This window comes from Phocoena sinus, chromosome 4 (genome assembly GCF_008692025.1).
Source record: "Phocoena sinus isolate mPhoSin1 chromosome 4, mPhoSin1.pri, whole genome shotgun sequence".
Taxonomy (NCBI): Eukaryota; Metazoa; Chordata; class Mammalia; order Artiodactyla; family Phocoenidae; genus Phocoena; species Phocoena sinus.
The window spans coordinates 119,425,410-119,446,018 of record NC_045766.1 but is presented as its reverse complement, the minus strand read 5'-3'; the positions used below and the strand labels follow the sequence as shown (position 1 = coordinate 119,446,018).

General features: G+C 36.6%; 1 protein-coding gene across 2 annotated transcripts in view; it reads left to right on the top strand.

Annotated features, from left to right (window-relative positions):
• The window catches only part of C4H21orf91 (chromosome 4 C21orf91 homolog), a 30,400-nt gene extending 14,833 nt beyond the window's left edge, over window positions 1–15,567 (top strand). Inside the window, exons 3-5 of one of the 2 annotated variants that reach the window (XM_032631236.1) lie at window positions 9,065–9,601; window positions 10,627–10,689; window positions 12,473–15,567. In XM_032631236.1, coding sequence (XP_032487127.1) covers window positions 9,065–9,601; window positions 10,627–10,689; window positions 12,473–12,639 — 767 coding nt within the window. In that variant the 3' untranslated portion in view covers window positions 12,640–15,567. The remainder of the gene's footprint in view (window positions 1–9,064; window positions 9,602–10,626; window positions 10,690–12,472) is intronic. The other variant, XM_032631235.1, reaches the window with a different exon arrangement.
• The last annotated feature ends 5,042 nt before the right edge of the window (window positions 15,568–20,609 follow it).

Below are 20,609 nucleotides of genomic sequence, written 5' to 3'. Positions count from 1 at the left end.
TCGTTATAATCTTACTTTGGCGGGGAGGGACTTCTTGCATTTGAAGGTTATCCTTTGATAGATACATTGTTAGCCTAAGGGAATTCTCAATTTGAAAAAATATTCAGAATATTGGGATATTTTAGGTATGTGTATCTTTACCATTTCAGCTGTAAATTTTTTGTTTTACTTAGTTCATTGGAACATACAGTACAAAACCTAATTTGTCTCGGACTAAGGAACACCATTTCCTTTCCCAAACCGAAATGTTCCCTTATGGGCATTTTTTTTTTAATGTTTTAAATTTTCACTATTTAAAATGAGAAAAGATTTTTTTTCTCCCATAATAGTCTTTTTTTCCATTAAAAAAGCAAACTATGCCTATTACAGAAAAATCAAAAGACAGGAAGCAAGAAGAATTTTAAGATTATAATCCCACCTATCTACCAATAATCTCGTAATAATTTTGGTATGTTGTTTTTCTAAATTATTTTCTGCATAGAGTATGCATGTGTGCGTGGTAAATTGTGTTTAAAAAGTGAAATCAGGCTATATATACTATTTATAACCAGTCTTTTAATATATCAGAAATATCTTTTTCATGTCAATAGGTAAAATTCTACTACGCTGATATTTTTGTAAAAGGTTGCATTGCATTGGACCATAATTTTTAAAACTTTGTTTCATCATGGAATGATTTTATTGTACACTAGTTCTCCAAACCCTTTGTTCTAATCAAAGTTCTTTTTACTCTAGAATTGCTATGCTTCAATTATAATACACAGTCACAATATTTTTTTTAATATTTTGCAGTATGATTCATCAGTTATCACCTTTTTTTAATCTTTAGTTTTTCTAATCAAATGGTTGGTGAATTGTAGTGATTGTTTCCCATCAGCCTTAATTTTTACCATTTACTACCTATAGTATAATTGAATTATAAATGCCTTCAAATTCACTTGCTAGTAAATCTCTAATTAATAGATATTGCTATAAAGCATTTATATAGGGAATAGTCAACTAGAATTTCAGGAATAGTGATTCAAATATAAGCAGAGAAGTTGAGATGGAAAACAGATGTTTTATAAATAGCTGCAGGACAGCTTTTCATTTTGTTTTTCTTATTTGTAAGAAAATAAATCAGTCAAAACCTTAACTGGGCAGATGGCACGCAGTTCAGGAGATAAAGGGCAGAGTGCATATGGCTATCACATTTCTGGCTTTTGAACCCATAAATTTCCTTTGTCTTAATGGTTTATCCTCTTTCATCCAGTGTTACTATGAAAGCCTTTTTTCCAGACTGTCTTTTGTTTAGGTAATGTGTATATTTTTAACCTTGACTATTTTTAGGGAAGTTTTATTTAGGAGAAAAATGGAACAAGTAGAGGGTTACTTGGGTCAACTGGATTATTGACTTAAAATTTTTTTATAATATAACTTTTAATTCTTTGTGCCACTTAAAAATTATAGTCTAAATATATTTTAATGGGCTAGAAAAACAATTTTAGCTTTTTATATTCTGTGCTGCTGTGAGCTTAGTATCCTGAACATGGATAGCTTCCATTCATATTTTTTTCCAAGTACCCTTTCACTTCATCAGTTACCTATGGACAAGCTGCCCTGTCCCATATGGTAACCTAACCACAATTTGGTTATTTAAATTTAAGTTAATTAAAATTAAAGTTAAAACTTTAGTTCCTCAGTCATACTAGCTACATTTCAAAGGCTCAATAGCCACATGTAGCTAGTGGCTATCCTATTACATAGCACAGATTGAGAATGTGTCCATCTTCACAGAGAGTTCTATTGGACCTTTCTCGTTAAAACAGGTAGCTAAGTTTGAGAGCAGAATTGAGTGTGGATTGTTATTTTTTTGTACCCTGTTACTAATAAACAGTTGTTATGTAGGTGTGTTTCCCCAATTTCCCAATCATTATAATGAAAAAGTAAAATTCACTGAGAAAGGTTTTCTTTTTGACAAATCATTTGCAGTTTATACATCCATCAATAAAAGAACTCAGTTCTACTGTGGCTACCTTGGTTATTTGAGGTTGAGATTTATCTTTTAACATCATCTCTGAACACTTTGCTGATTGAAATTTGCCCTTATAATTCCTTTATTGGATTAAGCTGCTTTGACCAACTGCTTAATCCTCTTAGCTCACACAAAAATTTTTAAATGGCATAAACATCTCCTAAGCAGAAATATGCTGTCTAAAGACATGTTGGTATGTCTTTCTTTAAGGCAGTGATTCTCAAAATGTGGAAAAAGCAAGTTGCTGAACCCATCTGTATATCGGCTTAGTACAGTTGCCAGTAATACACTATGTTGGGTATTTGAATACGGCAGACTGTAGGTGGCATGAGGGGGTGGGGAAAGGAGCACTGTTTATCATAGTACTCACTAAGGCACATAGGACAACCGGTAAAATTTTCCAAGAGGTAGAAGCCTGTCCTATTGTGGGTTTAAGGAAGGAAGTAGGTGCTCCAACTATCCATCCTTGCCTTCCCACCTTCGGGCTGATCTGCCTTTTGTCAGTGACAGGCTAGACAATCTGAGCATCCTCCCACTGCGTGTGTGACTAGCAGTAGGTATAATGGTAATAACTCTTCTTGAATCATGGCTTGGCTGCTGCTTGATCATCAAATGCAGAGTAGCCTGGTCGCTTTGGGTATCAAAGCGTCATTGGGACAGCCATTATTTACACAGAAGCAATCCAGACCTGTGTCATCACAGAGCCTGAGTATAGTATGAGAGTCACTAACCAACATGGCTGCGGAGCTTCCTAGGTCACAAGTTCCTGCACACATGAAAGGAAGCATAAAGACTGTTTGAATTGGAGAGCACTTACCTAATGTTCAGGCAGTGGCTGCTTCTCATTACTAGCCAGTTGCTGTCAGATCTTCTGATTTTGTTTTTAAGAGAAACCAAGAAATTGAAAATTGTACGTGAATCTTAAAAAAAAAAAAAAAAAAAACACTTGTAGGCTAAACTTAACTTGCTGCAGTATGGATCCAGACTTCAGGCTGTGGATGTGCCACCTCTACTTACAGAACTTTTCCTCTAGTCCTTTTATCAGAAATGGGAACCTGATCCTCAAAAACAAAGGCGTAACAGCTCAGTCCTTTCATTCTTAGTACAACGAAGTTTAGCTCTCCCTCCATCTTTACAGTTAACAGTTACTTAAAGAAGTACATAAACATGGCTTAATATGGGCAACATGTAAACATGCAGTGCTTGTTCTCCCTTTCCTAGCAACCAAGATAAGATCATCATAAAAAGAAAACACCTTAATTCTTGGAAAAGTCTTTACTCTGGGCAAAATGTGAGCCTCCATAAAAAAGATTTTGAAGCAGTACTGCGTGAATTGTTGCACAAGTGTTGGTCATGTCTAAAGGCAGTGTGCTTAAAATTTCTTCACAGCCTGTTAACAACCTGGAACTTAAATCATAACTAAATTATCTTGTCTTATTTAAAAATTAAGAAAGACCACACAAACCCACCATTTGGAAAACTAATACTGCCAGTTCTCTAATTCTGGTTCTTTTAAGTTTGTAGTAAAAGTCGAAGTGCTTACTCCTTTAGAGCTTTCCAGTCTCCTACTGATGTGGTAACATGTATTACAGCTTTACATCCAACTATTGGTTGTATTATATTTGCTCTACCTATGGAATACCAAATTATATGAAGCCAGTCCTTTGAGAAATGAAATATAGTAGTCAAATTCAGAAGGAATTTGACAGAGAGTAATACTCTTTGACAGAGAGTATATATGCGTAAGGCAGTCAGATGATATGATATTTGAGAACGTGTGAAATAAAAGGCATGTAGCATCAGTGGAGTCGGCTGAGAGATGGTACTGTTTGACAGGACCAGCTAGGGAACCGTCAGGGAAAGATTGCATAATTACCACCAAATCATAAATAAGATCTTCAAGAGGCTGGGGGTAAAAGCAGAAGGTAATGGGACACGTCATAGAACTCTTAAGTGTTTTGGGTTTTGTGGCTGTTTTTTAGTGCCATTGAGAGTATCATCCTGTGAGAGGAAAAATTATGTTACTACAATAGGCATATTAAATATATGCATGGAAATATCTTTATTTTAAAAGGGTGACACTGATAGGTAGACAGGAAGATCTACATTTGAGTGGCTCTTGCTCTTTTATGAGTATAACCGAGTTTTCTTAAAGCAAATTGATCCTAAAGAGGAATTTAAAGAATAAAAATGGAGATAGCATGCCAGATGGGTTAGTGGGAGGGTTTTCAAAGTATGTGAGAATGGTGTAACAAAATCAGAAATGAAAGTGGGAAGACTTTAAAAAGAAAACTGTTGAATAGAAACAGCTTAACTTTTTAAAATACCACTGTTCATACAGAAATGTACTGCCTAGGGGCTTCCCTGGTGGCACAGTGGTTAAGAATCCGCCTGCCAATGCAGAAGACACAAGTTCAAGCCCTGGTACGGGAAAATCCCACATTCTGCGGAGCAACTAAGCCAGTGCGCCACAACTACTGAGCCTGTGTTCTAGAGCCCATGAGCCACAACTGCTGAGCCCATGTGCCACAACTACTGAAGCCCACGTGCCTAGAGCCCGTGCTCGGCAACAAGGGAAGCCATCGCAATGAGAAGACTTCGCACCGCAACGAAGAGTAGCCCCCGCTCGCCGCAACTAGAGAAAGCCTGCGCGCAGCAACAAAGACCCAACACAGCCAAAAATAAATAAATAAATAAAAAAGAAATGTACTGCCTATATAAATTTCTAAACAGCCTCTATCCAGAAGAAACTAGTACATACTTCTAAAAAATATTAGCAATTACAGTTGCCAAGTAAGGTCTTGGTTCTCTAATAATCATGAACTCAAGACACAGTTACATGGACCTCTTTGTGATATGTTTTAAAGATTTTATGATAGTTAAGGTGTCAATTATATTGGCCCTCAGAATTTTTATTAGTAAGGAAGTTTTAGTGCAATTTTTGTTGAACTGGTTTGGAAATTACTTATAACTCAGGTTCTCAAAAGTATGAACTTATTTAATTGCATTTAGATTCATTCCCTTTCAAAAGCTGCTGAAGAAATAAATGGTACTCAGAGCGGTTTACACTTGTAAATGCAATTAAAATTGTAAAGTCAGTTGGGAAACTCACTGGGATCTCTGATAATAGCAGTGGTTGTTACTCTTATATTCGAACTGATAAAGTGGAAAAAACAAAATCACTTCAGGAGTTTATACAATGACACCTATATTGCTGATACAAATTAAGTGGGCTACTCACATTCTTTTCTAGGTTAAAAAGTAATTTGTTCAAGTATACGAAGTAGTCCGTGTATTAAATTTTTTGTTTCTTCTGCTACTGCATATTTTAAGCTATGTTTATAAGACAAACATTTCCAAATTGAACTTTAAAACTGATTCAAGTTTTAAATTTTTAGTGAGCTAAAGAAGTTACAGGTACAGATCTGGATGAATGAGCTACAGTTTACATAAAATAGCCTTCTTGTATATTCACTGTATGTACATTTCTAATGAAAATATGTAATTGAATAGAAGTTCCTGATTTTGTATGGCAGATTGAATGATGCCACAGGAATGCCATTTCTGTATCAGTGCCACTCATTAGTTCTTGGGACTAATGGCACGTTAAACTGTAAACATAGGAGTAACTTTACTGGAAGATGCCTTTAATTAACTTCTGAGAGCCTGGCCTAATTGCACATCCTAGTTACCTTGCTAGGATGGGCAAAACTTCATGGCAGTAGACCTCAAATAATAACTGGTAATAAGTTTTAGGTTTGTTTTTTAATATAATTTTAATTTTCCTTTATTCATTTAATTTTCCTTGAGTATTTGCTGTGTGCCAGGCACTATGACAATAAGGATGCATATAAAACAGATGGTCCCCTTTCTCACAGAGCTTACCTTCTAGCAGGGGATAAAGGCCAGTGAAGAAGCAACTGTACAGTCTGGTGTGATTAACTCAGATGTTACTGGTTAGAAGAGGCTTCTTTAGAGGAAGTGAGAACTAGATGGGATGGTGAGGAAGACCCAGATAATGTAGTGGGAGTAATAATGGAGTGAAGGAGGATTTAATATGCTGTACTGCTAGACTTCAGGGGGAAAAAAATATGTTAAGATGGACAGTAAAACATCTGGGATGGGGGTGCAGGGAAGAACTGTCAAGGAGGACACCCAGGTTTCTTCCTTGAGCAGGTGGTGGTACCAGACTCAGGAAAAAGATTGGGTTTGGGTGGTGAAAATGGAGGAAGAGGAGTGTCATTTAGGCAGGGTGAGTTTCAGAAGCCTGTGGGACATCTAAGTAGAAATATTTCCCAAATTCAGAACTCTTCCTGACATGACTTTTTTTATGTCTTTTATAGGGGATTTTTCACCTGAGTGAATCAGAAATTTATTTTACATTTATGTATTTTCACATTAAATTGAATATTGTAGTTCTCTGACTTGCTGTTTATCTCAGCAGATTACCAATATGCATATAATCATGTGCTTACAGGGTTCCAAGCATTCATTTGGGGATTTAAGTAAAAGTTAAAAAACTATTTCTGGAGGACAAAAAGTTATATTACATGAATTACTAAGAAGCAACGTTGGGTAGAAATATCTTTAAAAGCCCACATTAGTCTTCAAATAAACATCCATCATACTGATTTGTTGTTGAAGCTGTGTGGTAAATCAGGAAATTTGTTTCATATAATTTTTTATCTTTTTTTAATACAATTTCTGAACATTCCAAATAAAATTTTAAAAACCCGAAAAAACAAGGGCTTCCCTAGTGGCGCATTGGTTGAGAGTCCACCTGCCATTGCAGGGGACACGGGTTCGTGCCCCGGTTCGGGAAGATCCCACATGCTGCGGAGCGGCTGGGCCCGTGAGCCATGGCCGCTGAGCCTGCGCGTCCGGAGCCTGTGCTCTGCAACGGGAGAGGCCACAACAGTGAGAGGCCCGCGTACCCCCCCCCCCCACACACACACACACACACAAAGATATATATATATATATATATAAAAGCAAAAAATAATGCCTTTCTGTAGCCTAGTTTAGAACCCTTTTTATATGCTGAAGGACTTCCTTTCATACATAGTAAAGGAGAAACAATTTACAGTGTTCAGATTCAGCTAACGCATTGCTACATGATTAGTGCTGTGGCAGTGGACCGAGTGAGAATGAGACTGTTTACTGTTTCAGGGATTGGCTAGCCGTCTGCCTCATCTTAGGCCAGTGAGCCCTAAGAGAGTTTATAAAGAGTAAGGAAGCTCTTTAATGAATCCTCCAAAGTTAGTAAAGTAAGCAAGCTATCAGGTTCTCTCTGCCTAGCAGTAAGTATTAGAATCAAACAGCAGAATGGAGGTATTTCTTATTTTGTCTGTAATTGATACTAACTACCTTTTTGTCTTATGATATGAAACATGCATAATAACAATACTTTTAATATTTTTATTCTAATCAAGGTTTGTGAACTTCCTTTTTTATGTTAATTTACCAGGTTTTGAAATACAGCTGTGAGGTTTTGCACTTAAATATTTTAATTCTGCTGGAAATTTGACCCAACCAGACAATAACTGGTAAAAAATATACACACACAGTTGCAGTACAGGTACCAAAGGGGTAAATAAAACGTGTATGAAATTCTGTTTAAGTTCAGTTTTTACACTCAGTGGAAGAAACAAGGCTGAGATAGTTGAGTTTACCTGGTGAGAGTCGTTGGCTCTCGTCTGCTTAGACTGTTAGTGTTTAGGAGGTGTGCCCCATAGCTTACTTGTGAGGGAACTGACAGCCCAGTTAGCACTGGTTTTGGCAGTCTTAGCAGGACCTACCATTGGCTGATGTTTTGTCATTTTGGAACAAATTAGTATTCGCAAGCCATTTTATACCTAATTTAATGCCATTAAAGCACAAATACTTCATTATCTTAGTATTAGCCAGCGTTTGCAGTTCAGTTAATAAAATTGTTACAACTTCAATTTTTAAAACAAGGGGTGAATACAGAATGTAATTTTTTCTGACGAAGTCAGCTAAAACTTTTTTTTTAACCTAGCACCTGAGTGGCTCTCCACTTACTCTGTTTTCAAAGCTAAGCAGATTTAGACTGCTTAATTCTGGCAGGCATTAATTTTCAGTTCCACATCCCTTATTCACCTTCAGTATAAAAGCATTGCTGTTTGACCTTAAATGGTTTGAACTTATGAAAATGTATGAATGTATTCTATATTTGGAAGTGTGTTGTGTATTTGAAAAGGTATTCTGTATTTTAAAAAACAATTGAGATAGTATGCTTAAGCCGTACTAAAAAGTTGGGAAACATAAACATGTAATATGAATATTTCCATTATTTATGGTGCATAATGAACACTTGTGGGTTCAAGAATTATACTGGTTATTGTATCTTGGTAGACTGAATGTGTTGCTATATGAGTAATAATTGTGTGTGATGCATTTCTTCTAGAGATAAAATTATCTTGATAAAGTTTTAATAAGTATCAAACGTGAAAACATTTTAGATGCTTTTCTTAAAAAAATAAACAGTTCATCGACTTTTTGAGGCTTTTATTAATGTGTATTTTTCTGGTTCTGGTTTATCTTTCCCCAGATAAAAACATAACTAATAAGTTCATGATTTACTGTGTTTTTTGTTGAGAAAAAAATTATCAAGCATTTCTCTTATTGAGCCTATAATAGAAATTTTTTTCAAGTGTGTACTTCAGGAGGATTAGTGAAGAAAGCACTATAATATCAAGGCCAAGATTCTGTAAATGTAAACTGCTGGTTCAGTAGTACTTTTTAATATTATGCAACAACATGCCTCTGGGCTGAGGTTGAAACTGAATCATTAAGCCCTTAGAAAGGCTTTACTATTCATAAGAATTTAATATTTCTGCTATTCAGAATTTACTGAATAAATTGAAGCATAAATTTTTAGGCTGTATTTTATATTAATACCAATATTCTTCAGCATTTTTCCTCTGATTTACAAATTATCAGTGTGTTTTACTAAGATTTGTATTTCTTAATGCACCTTATAAAAAACAAAACTGTCTCAAGTCGTCTGTTTCTTTTTTTTTTCTTTAGGAATACCAAAATCTAATCTCTTGCACACCAAATCATTAAGGGGCCATAAAGACTGCTTTGAAAAATACCATTTGATTGCAAACCAGGATTGTCCTCGATCTAAGCTTTCAAAAAGTACTTATGAAGAAGTTAAAACCATTTTGAGTAAGAAGATAAACTGGATTGTACAGTATGCACAAAATAAGGATCTGGATTCAGATTCCGAATGTTCTAAAAATCCCCAGCATCACCTGTTTAATTTCAGGCATAAGCCAGATAAAAAGTTACTCCCACAGTTTGACTCCCAAGTACCAAAGTATTCTGCAAAGTGGATAGATGGAAATGCAGGTGGCCTCTCAAACTGTACACAAAGAATATTGGAACAGAGGGAAAATACGGACTTTGGGCTTGCTGTGTTACAAGATTCAGGTGCCACTTTATGCCACAGTAGTCAATTGTGGCCTCATAGTCACAACCAGGAACAGAAAAAAGAAGAGACAGTCTCTAATCCAGAGGCTAATGTCCATACCCAGCATCCACATTACAGCAGAGAAGAATGTAAGTAAAAATAGGGAGAAAAGGTAAAGGTTGGAGTTTTGTTGGGGTTTTATATGTTTTATGTATGTGATGTGTCAAGAATTTTGCTGTGATATTATAGATTTGGTAAATACAGTATTTAAATGACAGGTTCACCCTAGCAAAAATGAGATGTCTTAAAACTCTTCGTCATTTCTTTGGAATATTCCTTAGTAGGTCCTAAACCATTGGAATTCTGCAGGCCCATCATTTGTTTTGCCATTTTAAATTATTAACGGAATGGAATCAACAACTGTGAATTGGAAAGTTCAGGGTTCATATAGTTTAGAAGTACAGCCTCAACCATTGACAAACACACACTGGCACATTGCTAATCCCTACAAGACTAATTGGGGGTGGCATTTCAAAAGCAGAAATCTGACATTTCACTAAAGGCCAAAGGTAATGTGTGTACTTGGAAAAAGTGACTCATTCAGTCTGCATATTATTTCTTCAAAAACTCATAGGAGCTAAGATAATTTTAATTGACTTAAAATCAAATGATCTTAGAGCTAGAAGGGCGCTTGGGTATATTTTTATAAAACTCCTTGATTCTACATATGAATTATCTAAGGTTATGTAGCTAGGTAGACAAATTGATTTTTCAAACTATTTCCATAGCACTTTAGTGTTTCTCAAGCTACACATCATGAAGCATGTAGTGCTTAAGCAAAATCAACTTGATGGGTAGTGACTAGCACTTTTTAAAAACTGAAACATAATGAGAAATAGCAGAATCCATTGGACCTAATGCTAAGAGTTTTTCAATGAACCTTTTATTACAGGTGGAGGTAGACTGGGAGTGAAATGTTTCTTACTGTGGGTTGTGGTCAGAACTTGAAAACTCAACACTTTAGGAGTTAATGAATGAATCTTGGGGCCCTGCAGAATGTTATGTGGGAAGATAAGTGCAAATATTTCTTTTAAATAGGATATTGTGTTGGTGGTGTAGATAACTTCTTTTCCCAGGTTGTCATGGTAATAATGAATATGTTTTCATGTTTCAGTGAATTCGATGACTCTTGGTGAGGTAAAGCAACTGAATGCAGAGCTCCGACAACAAATACAGGGTAAAGACTCAGTGTCAGTGCTTTTTACATGTGCAAATTTTGATACAGAAAATCCCCTGTTAGCTTCATCTGCATTTAAATTATGGGATTAGAACCTGCTCGAGTTTCCAGAGCAAAAAGAATTCTTATTATTCTTTATGAACTGCAGGTGAAATAGGTTCTTTTTTAGGTGAAAACGGAGACAACTTAATCTCTACCTCTTACTAACATGTTTTTGACTACCTACTGTTGTACCAGGCACTGTGCATGTGTGCTCCTTAGCAGTTCTTTTAGGGCAGGTGGTGTTGGCCCCGTTTTTTCTTAATTATTATTAAATTTTCTAAACACAAAAGTAATCAGAATAGTATAGTGGAACCGTTGACCCATCTTTCCCAGTTTCAACTATAATCAAAAGCGTAACTAATTTTCCTTCATCTCTGCGTGCACCCATTCCCCTCGACCCACCCCTACCTCCAGCATGGATTATTTTAAAACAAATCCCAGACAACATTTTGTTTTGTCTGTAAATAGTGTAGAATTTTCTCAAAAAAATAACATTTTTTAGGCTATCATATCTTTAAAAAAGAATGGCTAGTAATTTGTTAACATCATCAAATAGGATGCTGAAACAGTGTTCAAATTCCCCAACTGTTTCTTTTTTTTTTTTTTTCCTACAATTGATTTCCATTTAGGTGAGGAAACTAACTGTGCTTCAAAGACATTAAGTTGCTTGCAGTTGCTTTAGTTGCTTAGAGAGATCATGCTTTCAGTCAGTAACAGATTAAGGATTATAACCCGTCTTAAACTCCAAAGCTAGTAGTCTTTCTTGACCACACACCCTCTCAGAATAATAAGATAATAATAATAGCACCTTATATTTATCAAGTACTTATTCTGAGGTAAGTACTTTACAAGTATGATCTTATTTAATACTCAACAATAACCCTGTGAAGTGCTTACTTTCATTATCGAGGTTATATATAAGAAGAAATTAAAACATAGTTTAGGACTTCCCTGGTGGCGCAGTGGTTAAGAATCCACCTGCCATTGCAGGGGACATGGGTTCGAGCCCTGGTCCGGAAAGATCCCACATGCCGCAGAGCAGCTAAGCCCGTGCGCCACAACTACTGAGCCTGCACTCTAGAGCCCGCAAGCCACAACTACTGAGCCCACAAGCCACAACTACTGAAGCCCGTGCGCCTAGAGCCGCACTCCGCAACGAGAAGCCACTGCAATGAGAAGCCCGAACACTGCAATGAAGCGCTCACCGCAACTAGAGAAAGCCTGCGCACAGCAATGAAGACCCAAAAACAAATAAATAAATTTATAAAAAAAAAAACCAAAACATAGTTTAAGTTACTTGCCTGAGACTCGTGAGAGTCGGAACAAGGATTCAAAACTCCGGTAGTCTGATTCCAAAGCCTCTTGGGGGGTTCCAGACCTGGGTATTAATGGGCACTTTACTGTCCATAAGTCATATTAGAAATTGATTGAACCTGTTTATCTGTTCAGATTGAGAAAAGTATCTCAGAGGTAGTTGTAACTGCCATTTCTGCTATGCATCTCTAAGTCATTGCTTGACTCTCAAGTTTCATTTGATGGAGAAAAGAAAAACAGTATTCCAGTTGGCTATGCAAAGCATACAGCTTCCTAGGATGATCAAAACAACCGTTTCCTTGGTTTCAAACTACTTTCATTGCAAACATTTGCCCAGTGCATTCATTTTAATTAAAGTACTTGAAATATAAATCATAGATTAGCTTTCTGTGTACTAAAAATGGAACTACTTTTTAAATCTTTACAGAAGTTTTTGAAGAGTTAGCCCACCAAGTGCAAGAAAAAGATTCTTTGGCCTCAGAGCTCCATGTCCGCCACATTGCCATCGAACAGCTTCTCAAGAACTATTCCAAGTTACCGTGTCTGCAAATGGGACGAACGGGAATGAAGTCACACCTACCCATAAACAACTGAACTCTAAACTTACACGTCCTTCCTATGGCCTGCCATTTTTTTGGCCTGCCGGGCATGCACACTTTGAAGAAGTTGAAGAAAGTTATGGTCAATTATTTTATGGTCATTAAATTTGCAAAACTTAAGGCAGTGTTTAACATCTTTGTCAAATAAAGCAGATCATTACACTCTAGTCTTCTAGGGTTAATCATTTTGGTTCATTTGGGAAATCTTTTTTCCCATAATTACTAAACAGCCCTCCCTAACTTTTACCACATGTGACTACTTAAATATACTGTTAGAGTGTGACTTTGTTAAACATGGTTTAATGTAATTCACCTGTCAGAACAACAGAAGGTTAAAGTTCTTAGGTTAGTCTAAACTACTAAAGATAACATTTAAGAGGTAAATGGAATTCATAATATCACCTCTTATTTATTGAGCAATATTTTAATATGAAAATTTTATATATAAAAATAGTATTTTAGGTACCTCTTCATTCTGTTTATAAATGTGTATTTGAATGGCTCTGTATATTATATTTACACTTTCATGTGTGAATGTTACCCATATTTCAGATCACTGCATTTTATTCTCTAATAATGTTTTTACAGCTGTTATCTTATTTTCCAAAGATAAATGTATTTTGGCATAGAAATCTATCTAGTTGAATTGTTTTGACTTCTAATAACTCTTATGAAAGAGGAATTAATAACTTTTTAAAGCAAGTATACAGGAAAATAAAAGACATTATTTTTTTCTAACAGAAACAGTTATGAGTCCAAGAAGAAAATGCTAATCTAGTTTCTGTATGTCAGCTTGTCTCCATAGAAGTAAAAGCCTATTCTACGTCATTATTACTTTCATTCTAATGACTTTGATGTGTTAGATTTGGACAGAATTTAAGTATAAAGTCTCACTTCCAAGTCAAATGTAATGTCTATCTTCAAATATAATATGTCATGAAATTGTTGTCCTATCTTTGAAAAAAATTAAAATCATTTTGTGTACCACTTAAGATAAAAGTTCAAGAATCCTTCAACTGTCCAAATTCTGTTATCAACATCACTGAAAAGTAGTGCCCAAAGAAAGCATTTTCTAAACTTTACAATCTAAAGGAAAAGAGAAGATTGCTCGTCACAGAAAAACAGAACTCTAATTCAAAAAAAAAGTCCGTTTTTAAGAGGATACTCTTATTGCCTATCATGTTTCCAAAGAATTCTGAACAGTTTGTCTCAAACAGCTAGATAAGTTTTCAAATAATATAGTAAAAGCTATAACCAATGCAGAATTAAAATGGGCTCTAAATTCTGTTTTCAACTGGTACTTAGAATGTATTTATGAGGTAAGATCCTTTGCTTGAAAGAATCCACATAAAAGCCCATTAACTTGGCAGTTTCACGCATAAAGATATGAATAACTTCTGCCTTAAATTTGGCAGCCTGCCCTGGTTTGGGTCAGATTTTAGTCTTGAACACAAAGAGTATTTGACTAAGCAAAGAAACACCTCAATCTAGTAGAAAACAACTTTTTGTAACGCTAAAATGTGTTAAATTTGCCTGAGGATATCAATTGATATCTCACTGATTTTGTTTTCTTTGAAATATGACATAACTGCTTTTCGGAGGGAGCTTTTGAAAGATGTTTTCAACTTCTCTCAATCCTTTGAGTCACCCAGAATGAATTTAAAATCCAGGGAGTGGGGGCTTCCCTGGTGGCACAGTGGTTGAGAGTCCGCCTACCAATGCAGGGGGCACGGGTTCGTGCCCCGGTCCGGGAAGATCCCACATGCCGCGGAGCAGCTGGGCCCGTGAGCCATGGCCGCTGAGCCTGCGCGTCCGGAGCCTGTGCTCCGCAGTGGGAGAGACCACAGCGGTGAGAGGCCTGCGTACCACAAAAAAAAAAAAAAAAAAAAAAATCCAGGGAGTGGGAATGCATTGCCTTAGTTGTGATAAGCTTTAATTGAATGTGTGCAATATCAAAATCTATAAACTATAAGTTGAATAAAACATTTCCTGATGAAGCCGATAAGTATCTCAGTGCTTCGTTGTTATGGTCAGATTTTCAAATTTGACTTTACTCTTTTTTGGCATAATTCATTAAGAATCTTCCCAGCCAGGGTGCTTCTACACATTTGTGGTTCTATTTAGGTCACTTAGGGACAGTCATAAAAGTTTGGGATGTGTTGCCTTTGATGTAAGTAGTAGCTTGTCGCCAGAACATGAGCCATATGGTGCAGTCCCAAATATAACAGTGTTATCCAAAGAAAGTGTTTGCTTATTTCTTAGAGTTTCTGGCAAATTTATAGCATTACTAATGAGTTTGGCACAATTGGATGGGGGCGTATATACCAAGGTGTTAATTGAGGACTCTAATTTATTCCATTTAGATATTTCTTACTTAAGTCCTTCAAAGGCAAGGTGCTCTTAAAAAATACCTGCGGTGCTGGTACTCGCACTAGTACTTAATTTGGAAGGATATCCTAGTTAAAAACAATTTTTGAAAAAAGTATTTTGCACAGCAGTTTATCCAAATATTTGGTAAACTTATTTTATATTCCTATGTTAGTTTTCTTGAATATTCAATTATTGTATATGCTAAAATAAGGGTAAGGGATAGAGTTGAGTTTTCAGAGAACATGAAATACCGCAAATATTGGTTACCATGCTTGGCTATTTTTCTGCAGAGTTGTTGGTACTTTTTGAGGAAGTTTAGAAGAAAACCTCACATATACCTTTAGTTTCAAAAATGGTAAAAAAAAGAGATTGCTAATCAGCCATTATTGACATCTTCACAGCTTATATGATTAAACGGAGTGAAATAAGACTAACATTTTTTTCACTTTAGATTTCATAATTAGACAAGTTGAATTAAGTTTAAAACATCAGTTGTTTAAAGTTATTTTGACCACACAAGATTGTTCTCTTTAAAGATTTAAAATGCTTGCAGCCTTTTTTTTTTTTTTTTTTTTTTTTGGGGTACGCGGGCCTCTCACTGCCGTGGCCTCTCCCGTTGCGGGGCACAGGCTCCGGACGCGCAGGCCCAGCGGCCATGGCCCACGGGCCTAGCCGCTCCGCAGCACGTGGAATCCTCCCGGACCGGGGCACGAACCCGTGTCCCCCGCAACTGCAGGCGGACTCTCAACCAGTGCGCCACCAGGGAAGACCCCAGCCTTTTATTTAAGCTAAAAACCTATTTACTTTGCGATTATTATCCTTTGATCCTAGTATTTAGTATCCAAATTAGTCTTTTTTTTTCTTAAAGGCATGCACGTAAGAGACCAATAATAGATGATGCATGCAGGCAGCAGGATAGTGTTTCTTTCCATTATGTAGTTGCTTACACACAGTGTTGGAGCAGAGAAATGTTAGTTTTTCAAATTATATGTTCATTTCACCACAAAGTGCCCATTTTTATATGCATTTGAGGATTGTTTTTAAAATAAATTCATGTTGGAAAGTGATTTCAGAAATATAGTCAAAATATATTGTTTTGTTGTTGGCATCTTGACAAGCATCTTGAGATTTCTCGGGTTTTTTATTTTACTGTATTCTTTACTGCTGAAAATGGTTTAAAGTTCATTCTTTTTTGTTTATATATTTTTTTTACCTAGGTGTTTACAATGTTGAGGCTTTTGGTCAGTTTTTGCCACATTTTGGTTTTTTTTTTAATATTTTGGGATGAATGTCTGTTAATGTTTACCAGTTTTGGCTTTATTTTGTTTTGTTTTGGAAGAAATCTGCTAGTGTTATTAATGTTGTAAAATGTAATACAAAATGTATATGCTCAAAACCTCAGTAGGAACTTTTAAAGAAATCATTTGTGTAGCTTAGTAGGAGGTTCAGTTTAGTGACCATAAAATAAAGTTACGTGACATAAAAAATTTTCAAATGGTACAGTGTATAGTTCTTGTAGTGTTATTTTTATGCTAAAGTAAGATATGTAATTTTAAGTACTTAATAAAAAGTTTAGTACTCTACAAATAGATTTTTTTTAAATATCTTTTGTTCAGATGTGGCTGTAAAGCAAAGATAATTGATTTCATTTCAGTGTTCAATTGCGTTTTTAACTTTAGGTTGGTGGAAATAATTATTTGAGGAAATTTGTGATAGTGGGGTGGGAGAGAGTTTGTTACCAAAATAATAAGGTAATAAGTCTCTGGCACAAGTAAAGGTATCTTGGAGGGGGGCTGTAATACTGTGCTTGGAATAACAAGGTTCTGTCCAGCGTCTTAAGTATTTTCATTCACTTCATCCTTTCATAACTCCCCTTATGATAATGTAGTCTAACCTATTAAGCAGCTTGGTCACCTTGCTATGAACCATATCATAGCAAGTCTCTAGCGTTGAGATTTCTTGAGCACCTAGTTTGTAATATATGCTTTTCCTATTCTTTTTAGTTTAAAATAATCCAGATTACTAATGCATTTCAGTGATGTTGAATTAGTCCACAATTTTAATCCTACCAAATTAAAAAGTTTAAAAATCATGAAGATGAGTATTGCCCTCCACCCTCCCTTCAGAAAAAGTGTTAGTTGAACTTCCCTCAACTGCACAGAAAACAAAGGGAATTTTAGTAAATGTGTGTTTCTTCTTTCAAACGTGTAGAATGTTTACTTCCATTCTACTGCCTCCAAAAGAGGCATTTTAGAAAGTGTTCAGTAGTGACTTCTGTTAAATGCCATTCATACTTTTACAATTCGTGTGTGTGTTAATGTTGCTTTAAACTTGAGTAGAAATTCATACAAAATTGTCTAAGACCTTTGAGAAAAGAAAATGAAGCTGCAGTGATGAAAACCAAGTTGGTTTCAAAAAAGTTTATTTAGACATTACTTGGCTGTTATATTTTCCTTTTAAAACTGCAATAATTTATATATTTGTATTGCTCTGCTTTGGAACTGTAACTACATATGCTTGTCTACTATTTTTAATTTTACAACAATAAAATAAATATTTTATTATCTGCTAGCTTCAGTGGATATTTTTGTGTCCGTATATTTTCTTTAAATTATTGACCCAAATGAAAAGTTTTGTTTTTCACGATTAGGGAGTCTATACTTAGAATTGTTATCTAACAGTTTCTTAATTTTTTGTGAGAATCTTTCTTTGATACTTAATATTCCCTCTGTCCCAAGAGTTCAGAAGCAGAAAATAAGATTCCTGTGGCTTTCTAGATGTCTATACAACTTTTTAATTTGGAGTGTACTTTTTACATACAATAAATACACAGATTTTAAGTGTGTTGTTTGAGTTTTAATAAGTGTATACAACTGTGTAACCATCCCCTCTTTGGGCCCCTTTCTAATCTCTTCACTCTCCATTTCCTTTCCACTGTTCTGATCTCTATCACCGTAATTTGCATTTGCCTGCCTTAGAACTTGACATAAATATTATTCTACAGGATGTGCTCATTTGCTTCTGGCTTTTTTCACTCAGCCAGCTGCTCTGAAATTCATCTATATTAATGCAGGGTTCAGTAGTTCATTCCCTCTTTTTTAGCTGACTAGTCTTTTGTGTGTATTATAATTTGTTTATCCATTCATCCTGTTGATGGACTTTTGAGTTGTTTCCAGTTTAAGGTTATATGAATAAAGCTGTTGTGAATATTTTTAAGTTGGCCTTTAAAAGGGTATTAAAATAATAAAGTATTCAAAATTACTCATGGTTAGCACTATGAATCTGAATTTTGTTTTTAATTATCATTTTTTCCCACAAATGATTTTTAAAGTAATTTATATACCTTGTGGTAATAATTTGAAACTAGGAAACAGTTGTTCAAGAGATAAGAGGAAGATTACAAAATAAGGGATGTTTGAGAATTGAAACATTTAATGGGTTGCAAAGAATACTGATCGTCCTTGGAGGTCTCTGCAAAGTCTAACAGTCTAAGACCACTTTGTTTTCCAGAAGAGGCAATGAAGACCAAGAGAGTCTGGTTTGGAGAAAGTACTGGAAAGAGCGCCAGACCACAAATGAAGTTGTTCTCCTATTTAGCTTTAACTGCTTTGTGACGTTAAGGGAAATTAATCGCTTAAACTTTTCTAAGCCTGAATTCACTAAGCTAGAGCCAACAGTTGGTAAAATATAAGCCTCTGCTTCATCATCTTTGTTCCTGCACAGGTTCTGAGCCTTCTCAAGAATTTTCAAAGTACTTGTAAAATGATTTGTTCGCCCTCATTTTTAAATGTCATTACAGGACCCAGAATTCTTTGTAGGTATCTTAGAGACTGGTAAGTAGGTGTGAGTATGATGAATAGAAAGGAGGGGGAGCTGCAGGCAGAACACCTTTTAAATCATTTATATATTGGTGTTCTAAATTATTAATTAAAAGGTTTTAAAAGGTTTTATCTTTGGAATCTGGTCTAGATGATGTCTTAGGTCCCTTGTAAAGTTCCACATGACTTGCAAGTTTACATCAGTGTATTTTTCTTTGGGGTGGGGAGGGGCGACATGTGCTCTGCATCTGAATCCCATTCCAGTGTTCAAATGGCACAGACGACTTTTACCTGTGGAAGCAAAAACTTCACCCAACCTCCCTTGCAACTGGGACACCGCACCCTAATTGGCGAAGCAAAGAAACTGGGTAGGAGAGGATCCACGCTGAGAGCAGCAGCGTCTATCACTAGGGGAAACATCTGGTATATCCAATGGGGACAACAGTAAGCTCCTAGCATCTGGTGTTGAGTAGCCATTGCTCTGAGAATTTGGCCATGAACCTAGTAGCTGATGAATCACCTTTGTTGCTGCCTGGTTTCCAAGCTTCCTGGGCAATCTCTACCCATTGAATAAATTCCTTTTCAGCCTAAATCAACCAGTTGCCTTCTCTGGCTTGCAACTGAGAACCCTGTTACACCTCATTTCAGTGCTCTCCCGCTCTGAGATCTTACAGAATTGGTTTATAAAAGTGAACTGCTGAGAGCCACCACATAGCTGAACTATCCCTCAGGACCACATGGTCTGCCTTGGGTCAGCTGAAACTGATGCGAAGGTTCTAAAGAGAAATTAAATCTTTTGGTAATGTAGATGTCTGTTTTCCTGTTTTGTTTTTTTTAAAGGAATTTTGCCTTTTATTTATTTATTTATTTATTTATGGCTGTGTTGGCTCTTCGTTTCTGTGCGAGGGCTTTCTCTAGTTGCGGCAAGTGGGGGCTACTCTTCGTTGTGTGGTGCACGGGCTTCTCATTGCAGTGGCTTCTCTTGTTGCGGATCACAGGCTCTAGGCGCGTGGGCTTCAGTGGTTGTGGCTCGCAGCCTCTAGAGCACAGGTTCAGTAGTTGTGGCGCACGGGCTTAGTTGCTCCGCGGCATGTGGGATCTTCCTGGACCAGGGCTCAAATCCGTGTCCCCTGCATTGGCGGGTGGATTCTTTTTTTTTTTTTTAATTTATTTATTTTATTTTTGGCTGTGCTGGGTCTCTGTCTCTGTGCGAGGGCTTTCTCTAGTTGCGGCAAGCGGGGGCCACTCTTCATCGCGGTGCGCGGGCCTCTCACTATCGCGGCCTCTCTTGTTGTGGAGCACAGGCTCCAGACGCGCAGGCTCAGTAATCGTGGCTCACGGGGCTAGTTGCTCCACGGCATGTGGGATCTTCCCAGACCAGGGCTCGAACCCATGTCCCCTGCATCGGCAGGCAGATTCTCAAGCACTGCGCCACCAGGGAAGCCCTGTTTTCCTGTTAAAAGTGTTCATTGTTCATAGGTGGGGTGACTTTGGAGCACTTCTCTCTGTCCTCCACGAATTACTGTAAGTGCTCACAGTTTGTATCTACCAGGATCTTGCAGGAAGTGATCTAATACAAACCAGTGATGATTATAACTTTAGCTCTGAGCTTGGCCTGTGTTCTCCCTGGTCATATGAAATGACCCCAGCACAGTAAGCATATGTTGAATGAAGGAGTGAACAAGACTTCAGAGGCAGCACCAGGATTGCGTGTTCTCTATGTCAGTAGTTACAAAAAAAAAATGTCTAAGGCCCTCATCCAGTGACTGAATACTGC